At 35.4% G+C, this 9,884-nt stretch overlaps 1 protein-coding gene across 1 annotated transcript; it reads right to left on the bottom strand.

The window, feature by feature from the left end:
• Positions 1–2,225: 2,225 nt before the first annotated feature.
• LOC146168453 (protein unc-93 homolog A-like) lies at positions 2,226–8,264 on the bottom strand. Its single transcript, XM_083386274.1, has 8 exons — positions 8,102–8,264; positions 7,619–7,768; positions 7,057–7,238; positions 6,604–6,921; positions 6,029–6,196; positions 3,869–4,103; positions 3,293–3,460; positions 2,226–2,535 (listed from the first exon to the last, which is right to left on the bottom strand). The coding sequence occupies exons 1-8, from the start codon at positions 8,229–8,231 to the stop codon at positions 2,486–2,488; spliced, it is 1,401 nt and encodes a 466-aa protein (XP_083242400.1). The 5' UTR covers positions 8,232–8,264; the 3' UTR covers positions 2,226–2,485.
• Positions 8,265–9,884: the final 1,620 nt, after the last annotated feature.

Here is a 9,884-nt window from a genome sequence, read left to right on the forward strand (position 1 = left end):
TTTAATATATTAAAAAAATGATTTTTACAGTTTTTAGTTTACGGTGGGTGTTCGCCACGTTTTTTGTAAGAAAGAATGGATTAGTGTTTTGATCCGTAGAATTCACCAACAATAAAACAGGTCTGCTAAAGGCTACCCAACAATATGTTATTATTTTATAGCTCTTTTCTTTTATTTGACAGTGTTATGTTTATCAGGTTTCAGAATTGACCAAATGTTGGGAAAATTCATACTTATGTAAAAATAAACGACGTTATCCGCTATATTTTATTTTACAGTGTAATAGTATAGATCAAGACTTTCCATGCAAAGCAATAATAGTTTTATATTAACAGATAGTGGTAAAGTACAAAACAAGTATAATGTGTCCTAATGTCACTTACCTAATCCTCCTTCGATGTTAATGCTCGATTGCAGATAGAGTATAGCGTAATAGGCACCGAACGTTAAAATGAAACCAACCGAAAACACAGCAAATTGCCATTTTACAGAATTCTTACTGGTAAACACCATTTTAGGCCTTATTGCAAAATATTAAAAACAACAAGACACGAGAGTCACGCGCAAGATAACGTTTGCGTATTATATGTCGTCATTGTTGATCGATAACAATCTTTACAAATTTATGAGCAACCTATTCCTATACATCTTACAAAAAATCATTAGTTTGTCAATGCGATCAAGTTAATCAAAAAAGTGAATATGAAAATACACCCTTGTTGTCTGAACTAAAAATTTCGCTGTAAATTATTCTTATTTGGTTATTCTGCTAGGCATTAAGATTATCTGAATAGTTGTTCTGCTAGTTATCGTCTGATGCTTTAAGACTTATTTTCATGCAAATCGTGTAAGACAAATAGTGCTGTTGACCAATCACAGCAACGCTTTATCATGCTTGCGCACACTCTGCGTTTGTAGATAAGTAAAAAGACGGTTAACCAAGTGCACCACCAACGCTTCAGGCGACCGCTGTCTAGGTTATGCTAGGTGGTACTAAATCACTTTTAGTGACATAGCAAAGGCGGTAAAGTGTAATATTATCAAATCGATAAGCACACGGCGTAAAACGTTTGAAAACATTGGAATGCAACATGTTACTGAAGGTTACTAATTATAGGTTAACCACTCAAGTATACCACCCACAGCACTTTTTCTCCATAGAGCCTTAACTTTGCTTTACGCTGTATGTGCGCACTACGCGGCCAGGCAAGTCTCAAGAAACCTCACATAATCAAATAATATTTTACCAAAACATAAAAAAAATTCACTCGAGAAGTGTTAAAACCTTAAATCGGTTCAGAGAAATTCCTTAATGCCAGAGTCGCAACATTTGAGTAAAGAGCTTTGGTTTAAGGTTGGGAATATAAAACCTAGCGAAAAATCTAAAAAAACTAAACATATAAAACTACTGGAGTCAGCCACCCTATTTTTGGTTAACTTGTTAATACCAAAGCAATTTTTGTCTAGGAAAAAATCACTGCATTGAAACGCCAATCATGCCAAAAATACGTTATCAATTTGGTATCAGATCGGCGTCGATCCTGCCCTACAATCATTGCCAGCAGGTATCGCCCCCGAGCCAAAATTCCTGGGCATCCCTACTGGCGGCCGTGATAAGAAAATACAGACTGTTTATGTAGTTGTTAATGTAGCTAAAAGGTTCTGCACCCGGTTATAGACTATGGTGGAACAAGTTTGCCAGCTAGTTTCACAATACATTTGCAGATTGTTCGTGGGCCACACAGAGCATGGTTTTTTTGTGAAGGAACATAACATTTTTCATGATGACGTCGCAAAGTCACGCTGGATGGAAGCATTTGATGACCGTCGAACTTGTAATACATTTTAATATAAAAGGAGACTTTGCGCCCTGGTCGCGCAAAAAAGGTTCACATGCATGCATTGTTTGATCTTCAAATTTGCTCATTTTTTTCTTTAGTTATACGAAAACAACCGTCACTCTCGATCTTATTTGGCATTACCAGACAGAAAAAACATTGCCGCAAACACATTTGGCACGCGTTGGACACCCCTGTTTTAGACACAAAGTCACTTTACTGTAAGGAAGCTCCTATTATAGGTATCAACTTTAAAGGGTTTAAAAAACACTTATTTTGTTCGTATTTTTAGCTAAATTGAAATTTTAAGAGAAGGAAAAATAACACACAAAAATGGCTGTCCAACTGTAAATGTAATAACAAGAGAATTTGTTTCTTCAATTGGCTTGAAAATATAGTAAGGGAAGTTTTTAGTAGAACTTGCGTGGAATATCGCGGCGACAATCAATCTTACGCTGAAAAAATCCTGTACCACAAAATGGTTTCTACTGTTTGAAATGGTTAAAATGTTTCAAATACAACTGCAAAGTGTCAATATATATACAAATGTAAAAATACACATATACTACAGTTGTTTTCCCGAATGTGAGTATAACATATAACTATACTCCACAGTTAAGCCAAAGCAATGAGTGGATATTAACTTGTCAATTAGACGTCCTCTGTGATGTTCTCTTGTTCAGTAGAAATGCAAAAGCTGAAAACATAACAATATAGTTTACTCTTGTATTATCCATATGGCACATAAAATTAATATTAGAATATCGTAATTACTAAACCAGGGATGTCCAACCTGCGGCCCGCGGGCCACATTGCGGCCCGTCTGAAATTTTTGTGCGGCCCCGCTAGTCATTTTCACTCCCAAGTAGTATTTTAAACGTTCAATATTAGCCTAATTAAAATGTTCCAGTCAGCTTTTAGGGGCGCACTAATAGTATAGTATGGGTAAAAAAAATATATATAACTCTGAAGGCCCGTTATAACTCTAAAGAGCAATACTTTTTTTGAAACGTAATAGGTTCTGCGGCCCATTAAATTATTTCAAGTGTCAATGCGGCCCACTATAATAAAATGTTGGACATCCCTGTACTAAACCGTTTACTAAGTATACCAATAATTTCGTTTTTTGTCGTTTATACTGCGAATCTTTGTAAATGGCCGTAGTTGTCTTATTTTAAAAACTTCAACTTTTTTATGGCCTTTTACTAGCACATGTGCTTCTACCTCGTGCATTTTAATTTGCTTTAATTTATACTTTGACTTCATGAAACACAGCTGTGCGAAAGCTTATCAAGATTTTAATGTAGTTTGTCGTTATATAGTGCCACCTGAATATCCTACATATAATGTGATAATGATTAGTTGAAGGAATCGATTTTCAGACTTTCGTCGCTTCCTATGAGTTTTTTTAGTGCATATCGTAATATTGCGTCAATATTTATGGTAACGCTCACCGTATCCGAGAACTGAGATGCAGAGAAATCCTATTTGAATGTAGATTTTAACATTCACACAAAGACTTGTGCTCCACCCATACTGAATCGCAATCCCTAATAAAAACAGAACGTTCCAAGCCGTAAATGCAACGTCTTGATCCTCAGGAAAGAAAGATGCGTGGATTTCTGAACAATAAATACAAACACTGCTTGCTTTGCGTTTTATATTTTTTATAAATGGTAATTCTAGAGTTGACGGTAGAACAGTGCTTTCCGACCGGAGTACAGCGGCACGCTTTTTGGTACAATTGTTTGTGTACGATTGTGTGCGTTTTGTACATGAATATACTTCTGAAGCATTTTCTTCCCAATATGAAGCCTAAATGCCGTTGACGGAAAAGCAATTTAACTTGTGGCCATTCTTATTACTCCATGTATATTCCGGAATGCTTACACCTTATATTTGGCCAATATTGCTTTCAATTATCGTACGGCCTTGGTGCAAACATTGTAGGCTACGTAAAAAAGCTATGCAATTTGTAGATGTGCGTTTTGTTGACAAGTTATCTTGTTCACCAACAAGGGGATGTTTACCGTTTACTATAGGTGGCCAAATTCCATTGACTGCTCCAACCACCACGAAGAGCACGTACACCATCCAAAGGTTGTCTTCATAAGGCTGCCAGAACAAGTACAGCATGTATCCGGCAAGGTCTAAAAAGAAACCTATAGCAAACGGGATGTTAATTCCAACACGACTAGCCAACTTGGTAATTGAAACTGACAGAACTGCAGCAGAAGCGGCGAACGTTGCCATACAGAGTCCGACCTGAAAAATACGTGATTATATAGCTTAGGGTTAAATTAATTTTTAAAAAAGTGTTTATTTTAATGTTTATGTCCAAGAATTTGCTGACTTAAAGTTCTTTTAGGCAATTCTTTGCCTTACAAACATGAGAAATAAAAGGCCAATCTGTTGCTTTTAGGCAGGCAACCGTAACGTTTGAAATTCGCAACGCTTATTTAGTAACTATACTGCATTTGAATAGCTTGTTCACTGTTTTTGAACGTATTTTTTGCTGGTAAAGGAATTATAATTCACATACCTAACAAAGTAAATATTATTGTGCATTAGCCAAGCGCTTATCTTCGTCATGCCATTATTAATTGTTATTGTATAAAAGTAGACTTTGGAAGTTATGTAAAACAACACCCATCCTAAAGGAGTATCATGCCGTATTAGGCTGCAACTTCACCAAAGTGAAACATAATCCTAACATAGGGGTGGACAATTATTTATAACCGCGGGCCGCATATTGCGTTTATAGTTGTGCGCAAATATGCAATTTAAGTCGAATTTTTGTTTGGCTTTTTAAGGCTTCAAGTTACCAATGTGTTACCTGCGGTACAACGGCCATTTTGCAAAGACGACAAAATCGGGAGAAACACAACATGGCATTAACTAAATTAGGTTGACAAAATGTTATCGGTATTTCGTTCATATTTTAGATACGGAATACTTTCGACCGAAGCGCAAAAAGTATATAAATATTAGGTTAAGTTTGTTAAACTTTCGTTGGAAAGAGTGACACAGTGTATAGGACGCAAATTGTGTGTGAAGATGGCAAAAAATCGCGTGGAACATACAAGAAAGACAGAAGAGATTCGCGCGAAGCGCGAAAACAATTTCCGTTTTAGTCAATAAACCAGGCTAAGAATCGAATTTGGCAGGGTCATGACCAAATCCGTCCCTGGAAAAAGGGTTTACGATACAACCAAACATGTAGAAACTAGCCCTTGTTTTCGCTTAGCAAATGTATTTTAAGGAAAACAAGCCGCGGGCCGGATTTTAAAGAAAAAAACACAGACATTTTACAACATAGAAAAGAGTTAGAATTAGCTTCCAATCTCTTTAATTTAGTGTTTTTTCAAATTAAGCATGCCACAAAAGCAACATGGGGACCGATGTCTTAATATTATTATTTTTTAAGGAATAATGTTTATTCAAGTTTAGCAAGCTTGTGTGCATGCCCATTTGTAATACAGATCATTTACTTTTAAATATTGCAAGAAGTTCAGCTGCACACTTGAGAACTCTTGTTGCACAAAGGAGTGCAGCGACACAAAACTATTCAATTTGGTTTCGAACTAATTTTAAGAGCGAATATATCTTGATACAAAATGTAATAAAACGTAGTCGTATGTAACGTAACTAGGGAATGACAATTAAATGAATAACATAAAGTTGTGGCAAGTCTATGACTGAATATTGTTACTTAACGTAAGTAAATACAGATTTGTATATTTTTCTAGTAGGCTAGGTAAATAATATAAACCTAGTAATTAAAGAATATACAATTTGATACAAAGTTTTCGATTTACAAATATCGAAAACGATTTTGTGAAATTATTACCGATATGTTTGAAATCCGTACTTTCAGCATAATATTACATCTTTTTCCTGACGTAGATTTAAACAATAAATTTCGTTATATGTCAGGGAAAATCATGACGCATGGTAAACCTAGATTAGACCCTTGGTTTAAATTAATCGCAGCTGGTAACCTAACTAAAGTTATTATTTTAGAACAGCTTGGTATGCCCTGAGAAGGTTGGCCATGAACCTGTTCTGTAATTTTTTTTTAGGAAGCAGTTCGCGTGAAACGGTTGGAACGGGATAAATCCCACCACTGGTTCGAACGTAAAAGCAGAAGCAAACATTTTGATACACATCTAGAATATTTAACAACAAACCTGGTCAACGCCAATCATGCATGACGCATATGCTCGACTCATTTCAGCAAATCCAAAACACAAGATCAAACCGCAGTAGATGGTAATGGGTGCTATGAGCAGCAGCCTCGGACATATCATGTGACGTCCAGTCGCCTTTATTGCAGATATGGCTAATGTCAGTGCGTCCTTCAAATAACAAATATTTTAGAAATGGTGAAACAACGTGATTGTTATAAGTTTATCGCGTGTTTGCTAACGGGTTTGAAAAGCCAATTTCCAATACAATTTACATAACTAACTTAATGTTATTGTTAGGTTAACAGCTACCGGTACCTGTTTTACATTTCTTCCGCAAAGTGAAATGCTTTTAATTGTAACGGCGTCTTCATCTCCGGATTAGGTTACACTATTAGGTTCTATAATTAGTACAGTTATTATTAAGTTATTTACCACATCGGTAAACCATTTGTATGAAAAACCATGTTAACTACAGCCTTTGAAATAGTTTTTTCAACATTGTGTGGGCATGCAAGAATTAAATGCAAAACAGTACCGATTAGTTGATTTGTATTATTTTTAGATTTGGTTTCCACATTTTGATTTTCCTCTTCCTCTTGCTTCTTGTCATTTATAGGTTTTGTGGTAATGACGTGGACGATAATGGCAACCACAATAATGCATGCCATTACTCCAATCATAATGTATAGAATGGTGGGAGAAACTGGAACATATTGCGCCAGGTTAGCTGATGTTATGTTTGGATTCTGGCAGTCGTGGATTCCACAGTCACGTAGTCTATTGGCGATACTGGATTCAGTAGAGTTGTTAAGTGAAGTGTTGGTTGTTGGTACGTTTGGTAGAGTGCTCGCACCACCGTAAAAAATCGCGTAGCTCAGTAAGTTTGAAAATATCTAAATAGGGAAATCTTGCCTTTTAAACAAAACATATATCAACTGGTAATATGTATATAGTGACTAGTGTGTTTAAACAATTTATCTGTCTATAACGAGTTAGAACTGTGTATACTTTATACGCTGCACACAAACCTGATTCAATTGAAGAGCCATGTAAACGTAGCCAATGTATTCAACCTCGTAGTGACTGACTTCCTTGCTGCCATATCGTGATCGACAGCGGGCGAAATGTACAGTAAATAGGATTGTAACTGGCCACATAGTTGCCTCGGCAAACCCGGAGAGAGTGGCAGCAGGGATTAATAGATAACTCACTGCCATTGTACAACAGGAAAAAGAATATTGATTAGATTATCACAAGTAGGAGCCAAAAATGAGCGTGCCATTAAAATTCACAGAAAATAGAGAGCGACTAGTAGCACCACACCAATGTTAATAAAGGTACAGACATCCGATACATCTATAATATGCATCCAGGATTTCTCTATCATACTCATTCACGTGGGTCACAATAAAAAGGTTATTATATTATATTCATAATAAGATACCATAGTACAAAATAATAAATACCTTGGAAATAAAAATATTTAAGTAGAGGTGGAGAAACAATACTTCTAAAATTGCTCGTTAGAAAAAAAATAAACCCCTTCGGCTTTACGTGGATTGTTGGGCCTATTTATTAATGTTGATTTACCTGGATAGAAGTTCGCCAGTACGTAGAAAAGGTAACCGAATTGACAGATGAGCATCGTATATTTTGGGCCAAATAGTCGAATAATAAATGGGGTTAGAAATATTCCAAGAACCACTGAGCAAGTGTAAGTTACTGTCGCAGAGGTTGCGCCTGTAAAAACGCGAATAAGGTTTAACAAAACACATCTAAAAAATGTTTCAACAAAAAGTACAGAGCTTGTCAAAAATGTTATTTAAACAATATTTAACAAATAATATGTTACGTTTTTGGTTATATCTTAGAAGGAATCGTTTCTTGTGAGAGATCTTTCACGTAATTTTACGAATATAAAGTTCTATTTTACAAGTTTTTAATTTGTTTATCATTTTCACAGCGGCTGCATCGGTATTCCTGTCCAGTGTACAAGGATTTCCTCAGTTCTGAAATTGCAACCTTGTAAAATGCCTGAAAAGTAGGACATTTGTCAAAACGTTTAATACATACCCAATCCTCCTTCGATGTTAATGCTTGATTGCAGGATAAGAACAACGTAGTAGCTTCCATATGTTAAAAAACAGACACACATAAACAAAGCAAATCGAAGCATTACCAATTGCTTTGCAGTGAACCCCATTTTGCTTTAATTTCAAATTTAAATTAACACAGTCTTATTACACCTGTGAATGAATTTTTCATGTGCCTGTCAATTATTTTATGATTAACCAATTTTATTATTATTCAGCATAGGTCTTTTTATTTACCGAAACACATTGTACCTTCGACTCTAACTAATGCAACTAACTGATGATTAGGTATAAATAAAGTTCCGAATGTGCAGTATGGCTTTTCCAAATACCAAGTCTCTTAACACTAGAATACTTTCATCTAACAACTTCATCACAACCCTTATTATAGGTGAAAATATATATTTTAATTAACAGCTAAGGCAAGGTATTGGTTACGTTTTATGTAAATCAGATCGATTCGGGTTGAAATATTTTTTACTGTCTGGCCAAACTTGTACCTAAGTTGTAATTTTTCCGTATTAAAATTATACAGACGTATAACTAAACTGGCGAAAAATAACCTAAGTATAAAAAGGTATGTCGTATCAACGAATAAGTGGGTATACAAGTGGGGTAACGCTGCATAGCCCTGAATCAATTTAAACTGGGTAAAAGTCTGTCACATTTCGCGCGACTTCCATCTGATTTCCTGTTTTATATCTGATTTCCTAAGTATAGTGTAGCTTCTCTGCAAACATGATGCAGGAGGCAACAGCGAACATATGTGACGCCTAAATATTGTTTACGTCCCCAAAAATTTCACTTACAGGGTGCGATGAGGCGCGCGATGCCTAACCTAAAACAATTAAATCGAAATTACTAAGACCTACTAGAAACAAATTCAAAATTAGATTCGCGCACGAAAAAAAATGCATTTATGTGTAGTTAAAATGGGCATAAAACAGGTTTTAGGGAATAATAGACATGTGTTCCCTTTAGTCCGTCTCCGAAGTAAGATAAACAATCCATTTTGTTAAAGGTTTTGAGATTTTATTTAAATCCAACATAAAATTTTAGCCATGTCTTGAATCGGAAAATTGTAGTATGCATTTGCGTTACTAACTTTTTCGTGTTTTGTTTTCAAAAAAATATTTCACACATCTTTAAAATTTCCCAAAATAATGTGCTCTAAATACTTACGGAGAAAACTAGTTTATGACAAAAAATACAATTATTCATTGTTTATTTATTTTTTCACGATCGGGTGCGGGCTTCTACATAAACATAATGCGAGCATAAAGCATTGTGTGGCCCGTGAAAGTGTTTGTCAAGTATTCTAACAAATCATGTATTTTGGTGCGAGTCCCAAGGCCTATATAGGTAAACATTTGGTAAATAAATGTTAGACTGAGGTTTACCACATCGTGTTGTATTAATAAACCTTATTAAAATCTAAGCATATTTGAATTTTCGTTTTTTGGGGTCGCGCCCCAGGTTGCACAGAGAATTTAAGCTAAATAAATGACCCCAAAACAGGATAAACAAAACTGAAAAGGATAATTTTGAGTGAAACCCGGAGAAAGTTGGTTTAGGAAACTTTAGGTGGTATAGCCCAGTAACAAACACAAACAAAGGTAGTTTAAACACAGAAAGACTAGAAGCCTATAAACCCGCAAATCATATATTAGGAATCACATTTTTCAGTTCCTTAACTATAGGTCTACACATGCGTATTTCTATGTACAACGAAGTAAAGCATAAAAGTAGACTTAGCAGCACGT

The sequence above is a fragment of the Ascidiella aspersa genome, chromosome 1, assembly GCF_963924565.1.
Source record: "Ascidiella aspersa chromosome 1, kaAscAspe10.2, whole genome shotgun sequence".
NCBI classification, from domain to species: Eukaryota; Metazoa; Chordata; class Ascidiacea; order Phlebobranchia; family Ascidiidae; genus Ascidiella; species Ascidiella aspersa.

What these genes read in the sequence shown, in the direction of transcription:
- LOC146168453 (XM_083386274.1), bottom strand. Translation starts at nt 8,231, where the DNA reads ATGGGGTTCACTGCAAAGCAATTGGTAATGCTTCGATTTGCTTTGTTT. An exon ending in TTGGCCACCTATAGTAAACG is followed by an intron (nt 3,461 to 3,868) that starts GTAAACATCCCC and finishes TTTATTGTTCAG; the next exon opens with AAATCCACGCATCTTTCTTT. An exon ending in CATCTCAGTTCTCGGATACG is followed by an intron (nt 2,536 to 3,292) that starts GTGAGCGTTACC and finishes TTATGTTTTCAG; the next exon opens with CTTTTGCATTTCTACTGAAC.